A 22,276-nucleotide genomic window follows, 5' to 3' on the forward strand; every position below is an offset into this window, starting at 1 on the left:
CTAATTTGTAAATATGATTAAAATAGTTTTTTTTGTACTTTTTGTACTTTAAAAAATATTTGTTTCTCTCCTTCAGTTTATTTTAGCTTTAATTACGTTCTTGATTATTGTTCTTTCATTTGAACTATTGTCTTTTGTGGTTGTGTTGTTTATATCCATTTTGATTCTGATTATTTTCTGAAATAATAGAACAATTCGTCACTAGAAAATTATGATATTTATGATGTAGGTAAACATACCAACAGCGAGCAGTCAACAAATCAATTATAACATTTATTTTGTTTAATATGTATATGATCGGGGAGCCAATACCAGAAATCAACAGAAGAATTAAGTTAGCATAGAGTACTTATGAAAGACACTCAATCATATTCAAATTTGGTATGCCACTTTATCTAAAGAAGGAGACATTCGACCAATGTGTACTACCAGTCATGACCTATGCATGTGAAACCTGTACACTTAAAACGGACATTGTAAGAAAACTGCAGGTGCACAACGTTCAATTGAACGAAATATTCTGGGAACAACCAAGGAAGACCGTAAAAGAATATAATGAATTTGACAAAAAAGCAGGTAATAGATGTGATCCACATAATCAAATTCCTCAAGTGGCAATGGGCAGGACATTTGATGACGGACAACAGATGAACCACAAAAATTACAGCATGGTACTTACGAGAAATTAAGAGACCTAGAAAAAGACCAAACTTGAGATGGGATCTAACATATTGACATATTAGTAAATTAGCAAGGATAACTTGGGTCCGCATAGCCAACAATAGACCATCAATGGGCCCAACTACAAAGAGAGTATCTAAATATGTGAGGGAGGCTACACCATAATTAGAAATGGTTGAATATAAGGTGAAAATGATGATGATGAATGATGATTCTAAATCAGGAGCGGATGATATAAAAGATGATCAAATATTTAGAATAAATTGAATTATAAAATTGAATATTAAAAAAATAAAGTAGCCTGGAGTTCAGCTCATGTTACCAACACTGTGCATATTCAGTGATAAATCAATGGAAAGTGATGCAGTTCAATCAATCAGATGTATTTATTAACATGCCCATATTACGCCAACATAAAATAAAACTAGTTCACAACAATATACTAAAACGATTTTTTCTTAATATTGGAGTCTCATCTTAAATTAAGATCCGATTGGGTAATACCACAGACTAACTTATTATACAGGGTATCTCAGAAACAAGTGCAAGTATTTAAACTGGTAGTATAGTTCGGAAAATATTTAAAAACTCTTGAGTGCCGCTTGTTCAGTATTGGGAAATTTGTTTATAGTTCTTTGCGAGAAGGCAATGTTGCCACCTCCTACGTTATACGTATTCTGTAAGTTATAAGTTGATATTTTTGAATTTCGACGAAAAATACTTAAATTAATTTTATTCACTGTAGATTTTTTGATCATTTTAGATTACTATCTGGTATACTGCAACGTCTACTATTTTAAAACCCATTTTTACAGTTTAGTAAATTGAAATAATGAAACTCTAAATAATGAACAATTATAGCAGCTTTTTTCGCCATATTATGAAATATTTTCAACCGTTTCCCTCAACAGTTATAACGCATAAATATTTTGATAGTGCTTACTCTTAACAACATTTTATATCCACCATATCTTACGCAAACACGTGCATATTCACTTATCCATTAAATTGAACATCACATATTGTAACTTTTAGTAGAATATTATTTTAACTTTTACACATCAAACAATTCTACATAAATTAAAAAACTTTTATTAAACAACTTTCGATCGACATGCCACGAGAAAAGTTCGAAGAAACTAAATAAATCAAATATTTTTTCCACTTCTTTTCGAACCAAAAATTGTTTGAACAGCGCCGTCTATTAAATAAGTAAATAGTCTACGTTTGATCTACATTTAAACAGACCAGCTGATGTAAATCAGCTGGTCTTTAGGCTATCCAATTCATTTGAGATTTTACTTAAAATAGTAAAAACCTCTCGAACGTAATAATCGTAAATAATTCAGATGATATACACTCAGATGCAAAAAAAACGCAACGGAGAAATTTTTGGTCAAATTTAAAAAAAAGTGTTATATTGTTGTTATTTTTAGCTCTATTGTCATGAATTTTTTAGCAAGCTGTAAATAATTACACCGTATGATAAAAAAAAGCCGGCGTCAGCGATGGCTGTGAAATGAAGATTGCTGTCATTTTATATGTAAATTTATATGGGAGATGTCATGTCCCAGCTAACTGGACGCCGTTTTTTTTTGATCATACTGTATCAACTTTAATTCGTAAACTCAGTTTTTTTTATAAACTTTGGTATTTGGCATATTATACAGGGTTAATCTAAGGGTTGTTTTTTTACCATAATATTAAAACAATCTGTACAGGGTGTCCCACTAAGAATAGCTCTCGGCTATATCTCGGAAAGTATTAGCTGTAGCGGCTGCGGAAAAAAATATTTATAACTAAAGAGGCTATGAGAAATTGCTAGAAATTACTTTCAAGTTTGTAGAACGACCGCTAGGGGGCGCAACTGCAACAAAAAATAAGAAAATGGAGTTTTTACACAATTTTGCCTAGATAGGGTGTACTATAGGTAACAGCTTCATAATCCTCAGTAAATTTTGAATATTTTATGTTAGAGCCATTTTCCCCTATCTACCAAAATAAAGTGGTGGGGGAAGGTTAGATCTGTTTTTATTTGAATATTAATAACTCTGGACTGGATGATCGGAATCCAACAAGCGAGGGCTCGTTTAAAATGGCGTTTCTTACTTTATATTGTACCATATAAACAATAATAATAAGCTTTTGAACGTAGACGCTAGGGGGCGTTGTCTTACAATTTAACAAACATTGCGCGTTTTTTCAAAAAAATGAAATGCAATAGTATATGTAATTTTAGCTGATAGTAAAGAGTAGTAAAAGCTTAAAAAGTCAGCCAAAACCGCATCTTGATATCTTCTTTCAAATCGAAGAAATTATAATAAATACCAAAAAATAAGGCGTTAATTACCTTATTTTTACAACACGGTATCAGTAGCCCTCTTGATTATGCCCATTCTAACCTAAAAATAAGATAGAAACAGTTAGTTTATTTTAAACTCAACGTAATACCAGAATACCATAATACCAGATGTATTAATACCTAATAATTAAGATATTAATAATAGTGAAAAAAAAACGATGATTCAGTGAAGTCATGGCAGGCTTTGGAAAAAAGTTGCTTTTGACGTAATAGTATAAACGTGAAATTGTTATTAGATCAACATTTTGATAGTTTTAGCAGCGTTTTTTATCTTTTGATTGCTTTTTCAAAATGCCAACAACTTCAACTACTTCAAATAATAAAGGCATTTTGAAAAAGCATTTAAAAGATAAAAAAACGCTGCTAAAACTATCAAAATGTTCATCTAATACAATTTGTTTCGTTACACTATTACGCGAAAGCAACTTTTTTCCAAAACCACGACTTCACTGAATCATCATTTCTTGTTCACTATTATTAAAATCTTATTATTAGATATTAATACATCTGGTATTATGGTCTTCTGCTATTTCGTCGATTTTAAAATAAAATAAACTTTCTATCTTATTTTTTGTTAGAATGGGCCCTAATCAAGAGGGGGCTACTATTGTAATAATAAGGCAATTAACGGCATTTTTTGGTAATTATAATTTTGCATTATCTTCGGTTTGAAAGAAGATAATAGATGCGGTTTTCGCTGACTTTAAGCTTTACTACTTTCTATACTAAAATAACACATACTATCGTATTTAATTTTTTTGAAAACGCGCATATGTTGTTGAATTGTAAGACAGCACTACGTTCAAAACCTTATTACTATTATTTTGATGGTCTAATATAGAATAAGAAACGCTCTTTTGAACCAGCCCTCGTTTGTTGGATTCTGATCATCCAGTCCGGAGTTATTAACATTTAAATAAAGATAGATCTAACCTTCCCCCACCACTTTATTTTAGCAGACAGGGGAAAATGGTTCTAACAAAAAAAATCTAAAGTTTATTGAAGATTCTGAAGCTATTATTTATAGTACCCATTATCTAGGCAAAATTCTGAAAAAAATTTTTTTTCTTATTTTCCATAGCAGTTGCGCCGCCTAGCGGCCGTTTTACAAACTTGAAAATAATTTCCAGCAATTTCTCATAGCTCCTTTAGTTATAAATATTTTTTTCCGTAAGCCCTATGGCTAATTCTTTCCGAGATACAGCCGAGAGCTATTCGTAGTGGGACACGGTACAATAATTTCGTGTATAAATTTTCCTAAAATATAATTTTACGGCCAGAACCATGACTCCTGAGCATTTTGTTTTTTGATTCATGTCAATACATGCTTTGGTTAATTTTTAAGAGCGAAATGAACTGATCACAATTAATTTGCAGTTTTTTCAATTACCATCGCTTTTTGATGTATTTTTTTAATATGACGAGATGGTTTTGGTGACCATTGTCGTAACATCATATTACGCCTGCAATGGATACTCTATACTAAATTAAAAAAAAAAAAACGTTAAAGACTAACGATACAATCCTGGTTTTAATAAACATTAATAACGCTAACAGAACTAATAATATTAAAGAAAACATCTTTAATACCCAAGTATACAAACAAACAAAAATTGTAAAAGTGAAAATAACGAAAAATAACCCTAATACTTTGTGTATTATCTCCCATGACTGGGTAACTGCCTGTATACGTCCGTTCATACTTTCATACTGTCATTGAGGCTGCATATTATATTATATTTCGTTATGGGGGGGGGTTATTCCTATTCTTCTTTAAGGACTAAGCGAAGTTCATTTAATGAAGCTGGTACAGCTTTGCGACCTCTAACCCTCCTGCCAAGCATTTCCCAATCGTCGAACATGATGAGAAATTCATAGTAGTGTATAGTTCACAATAATCACTAGAGTCGCCTTGTTATATTGAAAAAAAAATTCAAAAGAAATTATGAATTAATTGAAAAAATTGCAAATGTTCGTGGCAAGTTCATTTCGCTCTTAAAAATTAACCAAATCATGTATTGACATGATCCAAATAACAAAATGCTCAGGAGACATGGTTCTGACCGTAAAATTATATTTTTGGAAAGTTTACACACGAAATTATTGCACAGGGTGTTTTAAAGTTAGGGTAAAAAAACAACCCCTCGATTAACCCTGTATAATATGTCAAATACCAAAGTTTATAAAAAACTGAGTTTGCGAATTAAAGTTGATATAATTATTTACATCTTGCTAAAAAATTCATGAAAATAGGGCTAAAAGTAACAATAATATAACACTTTAAATTTGGCCAAAACTTTATATTAGACTTAAATTTTGACTATTAATTTTTTTTATTGTGCTTAGTCTTAGTATATCGTCTGATTTAAAACAGTACTCCCCTAGTATTACGCCATATCCCATAGATAGCACATTACATTAATATACGCTTTTATTTAAATTGCTAAGTATCGGTAATTGCCAATAATTTCGCAGAATTTTCGAAATTTAAAATTGAAATTAATATAGACGGATGGTATAATATTCTTGTACTTATTTACATACATATTATTTTGTAAATAATAAACTTTTTGCTATGAATTCATACTGTATTTATCTCTGTATATTTTTCTGTGTATTCAAGGTATTTTACTAATTATCTAATTAATATTTTTTAAAGCTAACTTCTGTGATGGAAATGTAAAGTTGAATTGTATGAAAAAGTATTATTACTCTTCTGGTATAGTGCTTTATTAAATTTGTATCTGCAGAAATGCAAGTGTGCATTTAAAAAATTAAATTTAAAAATGTATGAATATATGCTTTTAGAAAATCATACTAACATATTATTGTGTTTAAAATAAACTTCAAATTTAGTATTCATAATAAAATGACTTTTTTTCTCAATTTTATTTTGATATTTTCATAATTTGAGTTAGCGATCAAATGAAATTTTGTACATTTTATAAAAATTAGTAAATCATTTTGCTAAATACAAATTTTGATAAGATAATTAAATATTCACATCAACACAACAAGGGAATTTATATCAGATTGTTCTCGTATTTTAAAATATATATTAAGATACTGGACCACAATAGATAGAGAGATAGATTAAGATAGATGGACCACAAAAATTACAGCATGGTACCCACGAGGAATTAAGAGATCTAGAAGAAGACCGAACCTGAGATGGGACCATGATATTAGGAAATTAGCAGGGATAACTTGGACCCGCATAGCCAACAATAGACAATTTACTCAACTACAAAGAGAGTATCTAAATATGTGAGAGAGGCTACACCATAATTAGAAATGATGATGTGACCTCGCGCCTTTCCATTTTTGAACGATGGGCGGGTTTAACGGATTCCCCTCAAAGAAAATCGTAGGGGAATACAAAAATTCAGAACGGGCAAGGCGCCACCTAGAAGACGGGCTTGTACTAAGCCCTCATTGTACATCTATTTATACATAATCAAGGGTCTTAGTATATCGTCTGATTTAAAACAGTACTCCCCTAGTATTACGCCATATCCCATAGATAGCACATTACATTAATATACGCTTTTATTTAAATTGCTAAGTATAGGTAATTGCCAATAATTTCGCAGAATTTTCGAAATTTAAAATTGAAATTAATATAGACGGATGGTATAATATTCTTGTACTTATTTACATACATATTATTTTGTAAATAATAAACTTTTTGCTACGAATTCATACTGTATTTTTCTCTGTATATTTTTCTGTGTATTCAAGGTATTTTACTAATTATCTAATTAATATTTTTTAAAGCTAACTTCTGTGATGGAAGTTGAATTGTATGAAAAAGTATTATTACTCTTCTGGTATAGTGCTTTATTAAATTTGTATCTGCAGAAATGCAAGTGTGCATTTAGAAAATTAAATTTAAAAATGTATGAATATATGCTTTTAGAAAATCATACCAACATATTATTGTGTTTAAAATAAACTTCAAATTTAGTATTCATAATAAAATGATTTTTGTTCCCAATTTTATTTTGATATTTTCATAATTTGAGTTAGCGATCAAATGAAATTTTGTACATTTTATAAAAATTAGTAAATCATTTTGCTAAATACAAATTTTGATAAGAAAATTAAATATTCACATCAACACAATAAGGGAATTTATATCAGATTGTTCTCGTATTTTAAAATATATATTAAGATACTGGACCACAATAGATAGAGAGATAGATTAAGATAGATGGACCACAAAAATTACAGCATGGTACCCACGAGGAATTAAAAGATCTAGAAGATGAAACCTGAGCATAATATTAGGAAATTAGCAGGAATAACTTGGGCCCGCATAGCCGACGATAGACAACCAATGGGCTCAACTACAAAGAGAGTATCTAAATATGTGAGAGAGGCTACACCATAATTAGAAATGATTGAATAAGCTGATATTGATGATGATAATGATGATAATACGTCTCCACAAAGTCAAAGAAATATAACCTATTTTTATGAAATGTACTGCGTTACATTCAAGTTTATTTTCGAATTAAATTAAACATGAACATTTAAGCTTCATTCAGAACCTCGCAATTAGTGGAATAAATTAGTGGTTTCAATTAGAATAGAAGTTTAGCTTCATTCAGAACCTCGAAATCAGTGGAATGAATTAGTATTTTCAATTAGCCATAGATGTTTGTTCACCTAATTTTAATGTAAGCATTCAGAACGTCATAATTAGTGGTAGTAGTTTTGAATTAGTGGAAAAAGTTAACAAACTTTTGACTTTTCCACTATTTATACTTCAAAATTTGCGAGGAATGTCATTTTGGTCATGGAAGTCATTTTGGCCTTTATCACCCGTCAATAAAAATTTTGGTTAGAAATCAAAAGTTTATTGTTTTATAAGCTAAATATTATAGTTAGGGAGCACAACGTATAAAAATAGCTTCCCGTGGGAAACTTCATGAAGGGAAGGTGCCAGTGGAGTTGTTTTATCAGAAAAATTATGTATTCCCTTAATTTTTATGGTGACACCGTCACAGATGTTGCGTTTGTTTGGAGTGCGTTGAACAAAATGGCCGCCATAGCAATAGGATAGACAATGTGCGTTATCGTCGCCGCTATTTAACCGATTTCAATTTTTAGCTTGTTAGAAAGGTAATATAAAGAGGAAAACAATCAATTCTTGAAAGTATTGCGAAAAAATAATATTTTGGTTGCTCGTTGGATTTAAAGTGAAAAAAATTGAGAAATATTGTGTTATATTATTTTTACCAAAATAAAATATGGTCTACGTTATATGAGTTCATGTATTTAAAAAAAATTAAGTGATACATTTACACATATTCCTAAGAACTCTGGTGGTCCGAACTGTATTCCGGAAACTTCGGCAGTATATTCTGCAGATAAAAATAAGTAAAAAAGTTCGTATAAATGTATGTCCTGAAATGCATAGTTTCAGAGATACAGGGTGTATCTCTGTGACTTTTTACGTAAAAAATATCTCTTTGTAAAAATCGCTCCGAGGAACCGTTCTTAAGGTATTTAGAATGGAATAGTCACTACATGTCATTATTGAGGAAGAGTAAACACGTTGAGTAGATAGTTATTTCACTGAAATAATAAATTTGGGAAATTTTTATTTTTTTAAATTAATCATAAATTTTTCTGCAAAAAATTATGATAAAACAATATGTAGGTGGCGCCCTCTACTAGTAGGAGTCATATTGACATCAAAATCTAATTTTTCATGTAAAAAACTCCCAGACTCCAATTTTCATCCAAATATTGACGTTATTTCAAAAATTATTTAGAAAAAATCGAAATAAAAATGAAACTTCTACACCATGTATCTCCGAAACTAAGCATTTTATAACATACATTTATACGAACTTTTTTACTTATTTTTATCTGCAGAATACGCTGTCGAAGTTTCCGGAATACAGTTCGGATCACCCTGTATATTAATAAAATTACAAATCGGCATCATCACTATCAACTTCATCACTACCTTCGTCGGCAAAATCAGGCGGATGCAAATTATCACAAGTTGATTGGTCCGCATTACAACTACACATTTCTGTGCAAGGCATATTGTTTGCTAAACATTTACATGGTGGTGAACATCGATTTTTAAGACACGAATATCTAATAAGTTGAAGAAGAGACTCTGGAGCACATGATTCTTTACACATAACAGGGGTAAGCACATCCCTCTTCCAAATACCAGCCGTGTCCAACTGGATTAGGGATGATTGCATCTGGTTCATCATCTTTTGACCACACAAAGGCTTGAAGGTTAGCTCTCTTAATTGCGGGTATAAGGGAACCTCTAGTGGGGGGTAACTTATTTCCAAGGCCTTGTTGTGATTTTGTTAGTGTGCTTGCTTTATAAACTCGACAAAGAAATATTAGCTGATGCTGATGCAAAACATAATCAGGTACTAAATCACTGGTACCAAGTTTCTGCAAGGCAATAAGTTCTTCTTCACTCGCTGAAACAAATGCCTTCCAGTATGACAACTTTCCTTTTCCAAACAAACTCCCGGTGGTGTCACAACCAGATATTGCATGGAACCCGGGCAGGGCTGAAAATTTTAGTGGTCCGAGTGAAATATATATATATATATATATATATATATATATATATATATATATATATATATATATATATATATATATATATATATATATATATATATAGTAAGAAGTATAATTTTTGTTTTGGTTTGGTTGGGTAGTGAGTACTCTTTAAACAATCCAAAGAGCAGTGCGTCGCAGAAACTTCAGTGCGTCATGAAACAACATATCTTGGCATGACTTAGAATTGTATGTGCAAGATAGGTGGTTAATTCATCCATGTTACGAGTATGTGACAACAACTTTTTCAAATTTATATTTGATATGTCAGATGATATATTTGACAATGAGAAGTCGAGCAAAAAGAGAACGGTCTGCATTTAACTCCTGTAAGGTATCCAGCAATTTTCACTTTTATTTGTTTCTTGTTGGTATAACATAGTTTAAGTTTATTTTTTTATAGGTGCCCAAAGACTGACTGATCCATTATGAAGTCTATCTGTCTTGAAGGCTTCATACAGACTAGTTCCTAATGTTTCAATCCGGCTAACATCTGATGTAATTTGTTTGCTAAATACAGATTTTTTGTGGGTATGTTCAAAAAATCGGGACCCTCAATTAGAAAAGGATTTCCAATACACTTCAGTTCGCCAGATAGAATTGAAATTGCTTTATTTCGAGCTTTAGTAGCATCGAATCTATCATTTTTTCGCAATGCATGTTAGGAATATTTTTTTCAGCTAGTACAAATACAGACACATTACTACAACAGACCAACGCAAGCTGTTGCTAGGATATTTTATTAATTTTAATTGTGTTTTTTAGACATCGTGAATGATCGTAAACTAAAAAGTATAAAGTGTAATTGAAACCATTAATTTATTCCACTAATTGGGAGGTTCTGAATGAAGCTTTTATTCCTTTAATTTCAATGTAAGCATTCAGACCGTCAAAATTAGTGGTGATCTTTTTCAATTAGTAGAAAAAATTAACAAACTTTTAACTTTTCCACTAATTATACTTCAAAATTGGCGAGGAATGTCATTTTGGCCTTTGATTATAATCCGTCAAGAGAAATTGTGGTTAGAAATCAAAAGTTTATCGTTTTATAAGCTAAATATTAGACTCTCTATTGGACGTATTGTGAATGATCGTAAACTAAAAAGTATAAAGTGTAATTGAAACCACAAATTTATTCTACTAAGTGCGAAGTTCTGAATGAAGCTTTAGAAGTATTTGAAATATTCGATAATTTAAAAACAATGACATTAAATCATTTCACAGAAGCTAAACGTTTATACTAATAATCTGAAAAGCTAAAATTTTTCAATATTTTTAGAAAAACATGAGAGAAACCTATTTGGATAAAAGCTTGAATAAAGCACAATGACTTTGTTAGTACAAAAAGCGTATGCACAATACAAGCACGTTATTAACGAAATTAACTTTGATTCTGCTTTGCTTTTTAATTAAAAAAGGTTTTTAATTTTCTAATAGTCATTTATAAAAAGATCACAAACTATTCAAATATTTCTAATAGCAGATCCTGTACTAACATACATCCCAAATTTATAATACACTTTCGGCTGGTTTTAAATAAATATCCAATATATTTTATGAAAAGTGAAATTTATTACAGCTTTTATTATAAATCGTTATAAAAGTACAAGGTGACCCATTTTCGTGTATTTCAAAAGCCAACAGGGCTGGACGGACAAATCTGTGTATAGCATCCTTAGTTTCATAAAAAAAGTTGTACAGTGATGTGAAAAACCCATAGTAGCTCTACTCATAAACAAGAAACGCCATAAAACACACGAAAATGGGACACCCTGTACTTGTACGAATAAAAATAAACTTATTTATTGCCTATTGTGTGTATCAGCCAAATCCAAGGAACAGTAATTTATTATGTATATTAATAAAACAAAGTATGTTACACACTTGTTTTTCATACTTCGGTATAATAAATAATTCTGGGCTACGGTGTTTAAAATAAAAATTTTAAAGCATAAATTATTACTCATAACGACCTTTTATGTTTGTTAAACTAGGAAATAATAACTTTCTAATCAATTAAATAAATATAAACAGAAAATTATTTTAGGATTTCCAAATATTTATTTTACTCACCAGGTATTTTACCGCAGCTGACAATAATCTTGCACATTACGTATTTACATACATCCATGCATACGTCATATGTTATAACTTTAATTACCACATACACTGACCGACTACCACTGTCTATGTATGTGTAGATGTTTAAGAAATTAAAAAAGTCACTTGTTAAAGAGAGAATATAAAAATTAGAGCTTTTCGGAATGGTTATTGCACGAGATTCGCTCGTACATCGTCTGACAAATTAATAGCAATTGAAATGCATGAGTGGGTATGAAGAGGAAGTAGGTAGTTAGAGTTTGTGGTGTGTTATTGCCTTTATTTGTAGGTATGGGTTTTCATTATTGGTTAAATGAGGCTTACACAAGGTAGGATGAATTAGTGATTATACTGGGCTTACCCAGTTTAACTGGATATATTTAAGAGTCTATTACGCTGTACTGTTCAGGTCGCTCTCAGTGGTCCGGTAAAACGGGTGTGTGGCCGAAGGAAATATACAGAGTGGTCCGAACTGTATTCCGAAAAAAAAAATAAGTAAAAAATTCTTATAAATGTATGTCCTAAAATGCTTAGTTTCGGAGATACAGGGTGTAGAAATTTCATTTTTATTTTGATTTTTTTACAAATAATTTCTGAAGTAACGTCAATATCTGGATGAAATTTGGTGTCTGAGAGTTTTTTGATATGATAAATTTGATTTTGGTGTCAATATGACTCCTACTTTAAATTCTTCTATATTATTCTTAAAATTTTTAAATGGTTTGAAGAGTAATAACTTTTCGTGCGTACCTGTATAAAACTTCTAAGTAAAAAAATATACATTTACAACGTTTTTAACGTAAAAAAGGTCTCTTAATAATAATCGTTACGAGTAATAGTTCTTGAGATATTTGAAATCGAAATTATCAATAACTGTCATCACTGACATAAATTAAATATGTTGACTAAATAGTTAATAGACTGAAATCATAAATATGAAATGTTTTTGTGCCAAATCAGTATAAGAACATTTTATGATTAATTAAAAAAAATAAAAATTTCCCCAATTTATCATTTCAGTCAAATAGCTATCTACTCAAAATGTTTATTTCTTGTCAATAATGACATGTATTGACTATTTCCACTCTAAATATCTCGAGAAGGGTTGCTCGTAACGATTTTTGCGAATGAAAGATTTTTAACGTAAAAAATACGAAAATGTATATTTTTTCACTCAGTAGTTCTATACAGGTACGGACAAAAAGTTATTACTCTTCAAAACAGTTAAAACACATGTAGGTGGCGCCCTCTACAAATAGGAGCCATAATGACATAAAAATCAAATTTCTCATGTCAAAAAACTATTCATCCATATATTGACTTTACTTCAGAAATTATTTGAAAAAAATCGAAATAAACATGAAACTTCTTCACCCTGTATCTCCGAAACTAAGCATTTTAGGACATATATTTATAAGAACGTTTTTACTTGTTTTTATCTGCAGAATATGCTACCGAAGTTTTCGGAATACAGTTCTGACCACCCTGTATATTATATTTCCAAAATCTGCCTAAGGCTTAGCCCGATCCTGTCGTGTTAAGCCACATCCAAAATTCCAAACACACGTGCTTCGATTAAGGCTTCATAAAGGTTTACAGAGCTGAAGTATTTGCCATAAAATAGCGAGTAATTTGTTACAAAACCATATAAATTTTATCACTGTAATCACAAAACTATTATTATATTCATTATTTACATAATATTGTATTCAAACTATTTCCGAATTGTAACGAAATTCTAAATTATGTCTTTATTTTCGAGAAAATTCAATCCAAACATAAGGAATATTTTGTAGATGTTTGACCATCAAAATCTTAAAAATAAAGAAGTTGTCTAAAAATGTGCTGCAATACGGATACTGTATAATCCTTTATCTTTAATTTCCTTCTTCATTTGTATAAAAATACCTAGCCAGTTTTACATAAAACGTTAAATGCCGAACGCTTACTTTGCTACTTTTCGACTAGTGAAATGGACTCGAATTTATTTAGTACCATTTAGGATCAGAAAAATAATGTAATCATAAATAATAAAATATAATTTGTAATAAATGTATGAAATTTCTATTATTTGATTTAGATATTCAAATATTTTAGTAGTTTGTAAAAAATGTAAATAACGTATACTTATACGAATGTGGAAAATTCAATACTTAGTTTATTTTACATCATGTTATTTTATGAACTTTATGTTAATACCAAGAATAAAAGTTAGTGTAATTTTGATCACTCAACTGAGTAGTTTTATTTCAAATAATAAATACTAACTTATCACAAAATTAATAAATTATTTATTTAATGTAATTTATTACTAAATTTTAATAAAATTTACATTTTTTTTACAGGCCATTACATACATAGGTTACATAAACTACACCCTCTACATAAACTACATTACCTACATGTAATGTAGTTTATGTAGTTTTTAAAAGTAACATGTAGTTTTCCGAACCCTGGTTGCGATACCTTAAAAATTTTTACTAGCAGACCTTACAATCGAACATTGTTGTTTTAATTTAATATTTTTATAAAATATTTTTTGAAAAAAAAATGTTTTTCCAAAAACATTTTGCTTGAAAGAAAATATGCAAAAGTGGGCAACGCTGTGCCGGTCAATCTTAATCACGTGACTAAAAGTTTAATTGGTATGAACTATAGTATATTGTGTATTGATCATTGAGTTTGCAATAAGATTTAAGGTATATTTAATATTATAATATATCAAATAAAATATAATAAAATAGACAAAACAGTATATTATACTGTTTTGTGTATTTTTTAATTATATATTATATTTTATGATATCATGTCACTTAAATAATAATGTAAGTAAATGTAATTACTTAACGTAATTTGATATGTGATTACTTATGTAATTGCTAATGCTTGGCCTAAATAGAGATATTTATTTAACACTCATTTTCTGTTTCATGAAGATCCTGACACTACAATGGAATTGTCAAATCTTGAAAGAAAGATTATTATATTAAGTCTGTGGTCAAATAAAACTGTAAATAAACCATAGGTATATTCCATTTTGCTTGTATATGTTGGGCCAATATAAATCACAACAATACACCGGGTGCGTCTCAAAAGTGGCTCACACCTATAACTTTTTTATTTTTTCAGATAAAAAAACGAGCTTTGGTATGTTAGTATATCACATAAATTAGGATTGATTGACGTATTCAATTGTTTTCGGTCACTTCCTGTTTCACCGGAAATGACTACAACTTTTGTCTTTGAAATGGTACCCTCGGTATATACCGATTCATTTAAAACACAGAGTACTATATGTGCCGTATGTTAGTATGTTTACTCTACTCGATAGAAAATGGCTTTCCGACATAACAATAATATCCGCTTAAAAAATATTGTATTTTAAATTTCAATTCACCATATTATGGCACTCTAGCCTTGGAAAAATAGATTTGATAGTCTAATGTTTATAGTGTCTTGTCTTGGCCGGTTAAAAGATGGCCGAATTATATTTATAATCATATCTCAATGTTTTCAAATGGAACGAGGGTAGTTCATTAGCATATTTGGAAAAAGCATTTTTTTACGAATAATTTGGTACCACACACTTTGTATTTCGAGTAAAATTGTCGTTATGAACCGCATGTTACAATTTCAAATAAACCATATGCGAAAATGTTAAAAGTTGACATTTGAGATGTCTTCTATTCAGAGTGTTATCTTCTATGAAATAAAGTAAAAAAATACCGAGGATCCCATTTAAAAATCAAAAGTTGTAGTCATTTCCGGTGAAACAGAAAGTGACCAAAAACATTTGAATACGTCAACCAATACTAATTTATGTCATATACTAACATACCAAAACATAAAAAAGTTAGAGGGGTGAGCCACTTTTGAGACGCACCCGATATACCAATCAACCAATCTAATACTCAAAATCAATATACCAATCTAAAAATAAATCTCCAGATAACACTGGACTCAGAAAGTTATTAATTAAAAGCCACTTTAAATAAGCATTAGCTAACGATGCCTAATAAAAATAAGCTATAAAATTAAGTAATCATGTCTTTATAGCCTCCGTATATTACACGAAGGTCACTAAAGTAAAAGTAAAAAAAATGTCATTCACACTCATCCGATTTGAATAAATCAGATGTGTTGGGAGTGATCACGAAACTAGACAATGATTAATAAATTATTTATTTGTCTATTTCAATGGAGGATCATTAGAGTGAGTGAGATAGGGGGAATGTTGCCAGACAATTGAATTGATTCCTACACGAAGTGGACTATAAAATTGCGTTTTGTTACTTGATATTTATATTTAATATATAGAGTGGACAAACAAAAAATGTTTTAATTTGTATGTAACTTGATTATTTAACATTCTAATGCTTAATTAAAACAATAAATGTGTCGACGTTTATAATACATAGGTATAGATTCCAAAGTTATCGCGTATCTTCGAAAATAAATTTCATTCATCAGACTAGAGTTTCTTTAATTGATCATTTTAATTAAAAAAAAATTCAATGGTTTTTATTTTAATATTAATAATTTCTTTCAAACATGAAAGTGTATTCTTATAAATAAATAATAATAAACGGCGAATCTCCAATAAAGAGAATTTCCATCACTTGAAGTAATGCTTGGAGAACTACATCCATGCATGTGTTTTACTAGATTGATGATAGTTGTTGAGATTCCACTATTTTTCTTGAGCATCATGTACAGGGTGGACCATTTTGGTTCTTTCTATAGAATATCGAGTAAACCGTGAGAAATATTCAAATTTTGATACTGCAGTCTCGGGTTCTTTTTTCAAAAATCACAATAGATCGCAAACGGATCGTGTCTATCTCGATCGGTTTCGAAGCTACAGGGGGATTCTCAAATTTTGTACATTTTGAAGATGTTCGATATATAGTTTGTTTTTTTCAGCAACCACGGAAAAGTGAATTATACATTCTAAAGGCACTTTTCTGTAGAATGCAGTGGCGTCTACCTGACCTACTAGTTAGTCATGGTAATAGGAACATACCTTAGATGGATGCGTGACATTTCATTTCAACAGATTGAAGTGTGTGTATTTTAAATAATAAAATGAATAAATTTGAAATGTTTGGAGAAATATCATATGTTAGAATGTTATATTGAGAATAACAAACATAAGCAAATGGCAGCTGATTTATATTTTGAGCGGGATCCTGAGCGCGAGCAACCAAACCCAGTCATTTTTAAAAGGTTAGAAGGTAGTTTAATCAATTTTGGATTGTTTCAAAAACCGCATCCGAAAATTATCAAAAGAAGATGAAGAAAATCACTATTAATGTTCTCGGCGCCGTAACACTAGATCCAACAACATCAAGTAGAGCTATTGAAGATGATGTCGGAGTTTGTCATACAAAAACATTGAAAATTTTAAAGAAAAAGAAAAATAATGGATTAGTCTAGGTTCTCATATTGGTTGACTACACACTAAACTTGTCGTAGGTATTCACTTTCAGAATGTAGAGACTGTAGAGACCAATACTGAAAGTCCCAAGGTATACTTTGGAGAGCTGACATTGCCATAGTAGGCTTTCGCAGTTGACTACACACTAAACTTGTTGTAGGTATTCACTTTCACAATGTAGAGACTGTAAAGACCAATACTCAAAGTCCCAAGGTATGCTTTGGAGGGCTGACATTGCCATAGTAGGGTTTAGCAGCATAGTTAAGGGGATATAGCGATTTTTCCGCTCGCTGATTGGGAATACGTCATAGACCGCTCCTAGGTCTATCACTCAGTTAATTGGTCTGGAATTGGATGGCGATTCCATATTCCAGACACATATCACTTACAAAACCCCAACTCCACGTATCTTTGAGCCACGTATCTTTGAGAATAACCTTCTTCAACCAGAGTCACTATTCTTGCACGGTCAATCTCACTTAACACATAACATAAGAATAATTACACTAAAAAGGCCATTTGAAATATTTGGAGTAAATATTTTTCCTAACTGAACAAATATGCGTTGATTTGCAACGTTGATAAACAACGAGAAACAAGCCCACAAAAAAGACAGCCTCAAAAACCAGAGATATGGTAAAAAGGTAACCCAACATAAGCAAGCATGCTATAAATAAATCGGTTCTTTAATTAGAGTTTGATATGACCTCCAAATTAAAACTAAAAGAATTTGGGACTTCCATTATCTTTATTTATTTTTGATTAACGCGTTTCGGTCAGGAGGGTGATCCTCCTTATACCGTTATTACCGTTATAAAGTGTAAACTAATCTAATTACTAAAACTACTGAGTTTTTATACTACAGTATACAGGGGTGTCTACTCGTGAAAAAGTTGGGAGCAGTCAACTGTAGGTTGTCCACTCAGAAAGCCTACATTGATGCGTTTTATCTGTGGTTGCCATATCGTAGACATTTCCATTATTTTGACGTGCAAGCAGACCATGTGTGGTCAAAACAGCACTATATAAAATGATCAGAAACTCGGGTTGTCCATATGGAACCTCATTGGAAAAAAGCGTAAATTTAAAGAAGTCGTTTTTATTGCAAACACTAACAACATTTTTTAGCAATCCTAGCTATTTTTTAGCAGAAATAATAGCTGATCATACTTCGGCAGCTGGTTCCTCGGAAGTGAACTTTTTTAGTGGGTTATATTTGACTCCCACACTGTCTGGAGTTCGTCTCTATGATCATCTCTCTGGAGATGGTAATGGGAACGAGCACCACTCGCCTACAAAGTTTTTTACCACTCCCTCACCAAAAAAATTAGATTAGCTTATTCTTGATAACGGCCAGTGATCCTTCTAACCGAAACGTTGTGTTAATCAAAAAATAAATAAAGACAATGGAAGTCTGACATTCTTTTAGTTTAAATACTGAATCATCGTCTACAACATTCAAAGTAACCTCCAAATGAATACAGTCTTTTTTCCACACAATATACCGACGGATAAGGGCTACTTAGGGTTTCCGGGATCAGAGCTGTTTTTTCGAACCGGGAATTTCGGTATCGCGCCTCTTAGGAACTAGGATTTCCCGTTTTTTTTTTTCATCTTTTTCTTGATTGATTTTTGTTTAATGGTGGCGCAACTCATCAATCAGAAAGCAAGGGATAGTTATTCAAAGTGAAATGGATAAAATAGTGCTCCTATGAGTCGCTAGGGACAGTCGGTCCATTTCTACAGAGTCCCGCATGTAGAAGTAAGGGGTAAAATACAATGGGGTGCCCCCCGGTGCCCCAAGGTTGAGGCTGTCCGTAGCCCCGCCCGGTATCGTTATATGTCTTGGTGCAATTCCCTGGCCACGACACTACAGTCAGAGACAAAACGATGAGTGAGATGCTTCTTAGACCAAGCCAAGTGTTAGAGGGGATTCCCCCCAGCACCTGATCAGGAGCTTCCCCACCAACGACAAGGTCTTGCATCTCCTAGGGGAAGTGCCAAGTCATTATAATTATTATAGAAATAAAGATGACTGATATTGATACTAACAATTTATATCAAAATTGTTGAATAGGTGCTTAAAGAGAGACTAAATAAAATAAACTGTCTTGGTTTGACATGAGATCTCACAACTTTTTATAGCCGAGGAATTGCGTTGCGAGACTTGGCATTTTTTGACATTCTATGTTTATGATGGGATCATTCTGTCTCTTGAGTCTTTTATGTCTTAATTATTATTTACAATTTGAGTGGTCCATTTCTTATCAGTAGATACTCTTATATTCGCCAATCGAAAACCTACCCATTGATATTTCAGGAATCTTTCTTCTTTTTGCACTATATTGTTTTTAATCATTTTGTATTGTTTCTATTGTTATATTGAAATGTGGAGTTATAAGATGGAATCACTTCCTCCTGCTGTAGAGTTTGGTAGTGGATGGAAACTATTAGGCCTTAATTTAGCTTTAGCGTGGATACACTGCATATGGTACGCAGATGACATAACCATGATGGCTCGGGGAAACATGAATGCACCCTGTTTGATATTATCCAAAGAGGACTCCGTATCACTGAGAGATGGTGCAGGACTGTCGGGCTGAGCATCAACTCAGAGAACACCGCTGTTATGAAACCAGAAAGCGAAGTGTGAAAAACTTGAAGAGAATCCAACTAGATGAAAAAGAAAAACTGCCATCACAGGGAGTCAAACATCTGGGAATAATCCTGGACAGTAAACTTCTAGAGAACATGCATATTACGAACATTACCAGCAAAGCTACAAAGGTTCTTATGATATGCAGAAGACTGGCGGGAAATAGATGGGGCTGCGCCCCAAACATTTTGCGTTGGATGTATAATATAAGAATAAGGCCCATGATATTATGGAGAGACTACTTATCATGAATCACAGGAGCCTTGAAAATGTGCTCAACAGCGGTAATTAAGATCATTTTAGACACATCACTGTACATTTTCATATACAACTTTGAGAGACTGTAGTATTGTATACTGTAGTATTGAGCAATAAAAATTATTGGAAGAGTGAAACTTCTGCTCAGTAGGTAAATTTAGCTACATATCGCTTAAAAAATCATCAAAATCGGCCAACTAGAACAAAATATATTAAACTTTAAAAATATATCAAACCTATAAGGTGTCCGTTTTCCGTGCCGGTGAGTGTATATCACTTAGGTGTAACATGAATTAGTACACTTATAAATTATTATAACAAATATGAAATAATTTGTATCCCCAATAATGGCAAATTTGGTAAAGTTATGTCTCAATTTAACAGTAAAGTGTTAAATAACAGTCAGCGGTTTGTCCCATATTTAGTGACTATTTGAAATATGTAATTTGACTGCAAATACCGTTTCACATAAGAGTAAGATGTTACAGACATATACAGGTTGTCCTAATATTCCGTAGACATAGAACTACTACGTATTTATGAAATGTTCTTCATGTGGACATGATGGGATGAGATGTAGATAATACCCTTGTATATGTTTTATGCCAGAAAGCACTCTGAATCACCTAACTACTTTAATAAACATGTCATTCCAAAATGGTATTTTTCCAAAATGTCTTAAGACGGCAATAATCATTCCTCTGCATAAAGGAGGAGACAAAGAGCAAGCTTCTAACTATCGCCCAATTGCACTCCTTCCAACGCTATCTAAGATCATAGAAAGGTTGGTTAAAAAAGGCTGGTATCTTTTCTGTTTAAGTACAAAATATTTACTGAACATCAATTTGAATTTCTAAGCAACAAGTCCACAAATGACGCTATGTTTTCCTTCCTTAATAAAGTTTACTCCAGCCTAAATAACCAGCCTTCCACAGCAACAATTTTTTGTGATTTTTTAAAGCGTACTATGGGTTCAGGGAAACATCTCTCGAATAGTTTAAGTCGTATCTGAGGAACAGAAGTCAACTTGTGAGGGTGGATACCACGTTGTCTTCTAGCAATCCAATAGAATGTGGAGTACCTCAAGGCTCAGTACTAGGCCCTATTTTGTTTCTTCTTTTTATTAACGACATTGCTAACATAAACATTAGTGCTAAAATATGTCTTTTTGCGAACGACACTAGCTTCACTTGGAACAACAAGGACGTCACGGCACTTCATAGGATTATATCAAATACTCATGAATCACCATTAAACCTTGGTGCGATTCGAACCTCCTGAGTCTCAACATTTCTAAAACTAAAGCCGGAGTCTCATGCATCCGAAATCCGATGACACGACGATCCGACGGTGCTCCTATTGGTCGAAATATTTTGACAACAATTTTTATCCGATAATTTTAACTAATCATCCGACGTCGTATAAAGTTAAATTTTGTTTAACTTTTGTACGATATCGTGTGTTTTTTAACCTCACTTTTTTAAAGCATTTGTTTTAAAAAACAAGTTTAGTGGGGGAAGTGGGCAATTTCAGGGATATTTGGCGAGGAAGTTATTTTTATAAGTGTTTCTCCAATAAAACATGACATGAATCTCTATTCAGCGCAGCAGAAAAATGTTAAAACTGTCAAATTTCGGAACGAACTTTCGGATGTATGTGACAGGCTTTTTTTATTTCACACGATAACTTCAAATTTCGGATGTCGTACCATCGGATTTCGGATGCATGAGACTCCGGCTTAAAGCTTTGTCGTATAAAAATTCGCTGCAGCCTTTTATACTTAACAACACCACCATTGACGTCGTAAAATCTGTAAAATTCTTAGGGCTTGTTGTAAACAATTCTCTAAAATGGGACATGCATATCGACGCTTTGTCGAAAAAATTAAGCTCTGCCTGTTTTGCATTAAGACCTGTTTCTAAGGAGCTTAACTTGTCGGTGGCTAGAACTGTTTATTATGCACATTTTGAGTCGCACCTCAGATATGCCCTTCCATTCTGGGGTGCGTGTTGTTTTCAAGCTCCAGAAGAGAGCTATTCGATATTCGCTGGGACTGAACAGCCGAACTCATTACCAGGACTTTTTTAAAAAATTAAAAATATTAACTCTTCCTTCCTTATTTATATTTGAATCCGTTTGCCTAATACGTAAGCATGTATCAGGTTCTCAAGAA

The 22,276-nt window shown here is 31.8% G+C and overlaps 1 protein-coding gene across 2 annotated transcripts in view; it reads right to left on the reverse strand.

Annotated features, from left to right (window-relative positions):
- Positions 1-22,276, reverse strand: part of LOC115888961 (probable beta-hexosaminidase fdl) — a 172,353-nt gene that overhangs the window by 133,456 nt on the left and 16,621 nt on the right. The window contains exon 1 of one of the 2 annotated variants that reach the window (XM_030908850.1): positions 1,625-1,746. The exons of the other annotated variant lie outside the window; for it this stretch is intronic. Coding sequence (XP_030764710.1) covers positions 1,625-1,636 — 12 coding nt within the window. The 5' untranslated portion in view covers positions 1,637-1,746. Of the gene's footprint in view, positions 1-1,624; positions 1,747-22,276 lie in introns of those variants that run through there. 2 annotated transcript variants of the gene reach the window in all.

This window comes from Sitophilus oryzae, unplaced genomic scaffold (genome assembly GCF_002938485.1).
Source record: "Sitophilus oryzae breed Bouriz unplaced genomic scaffold, Soryzae_2.0 scaffold_810_pilon_pilon, whole genome shotgun sequence".
Classification (NCBI taxonomy): domain Eukaryota; kingdom Metazoa; phylum Arthropoda; class Insecta; order Coleoptera; family Curculionidae; genus Sitophilus; species Sitophilus oryzae.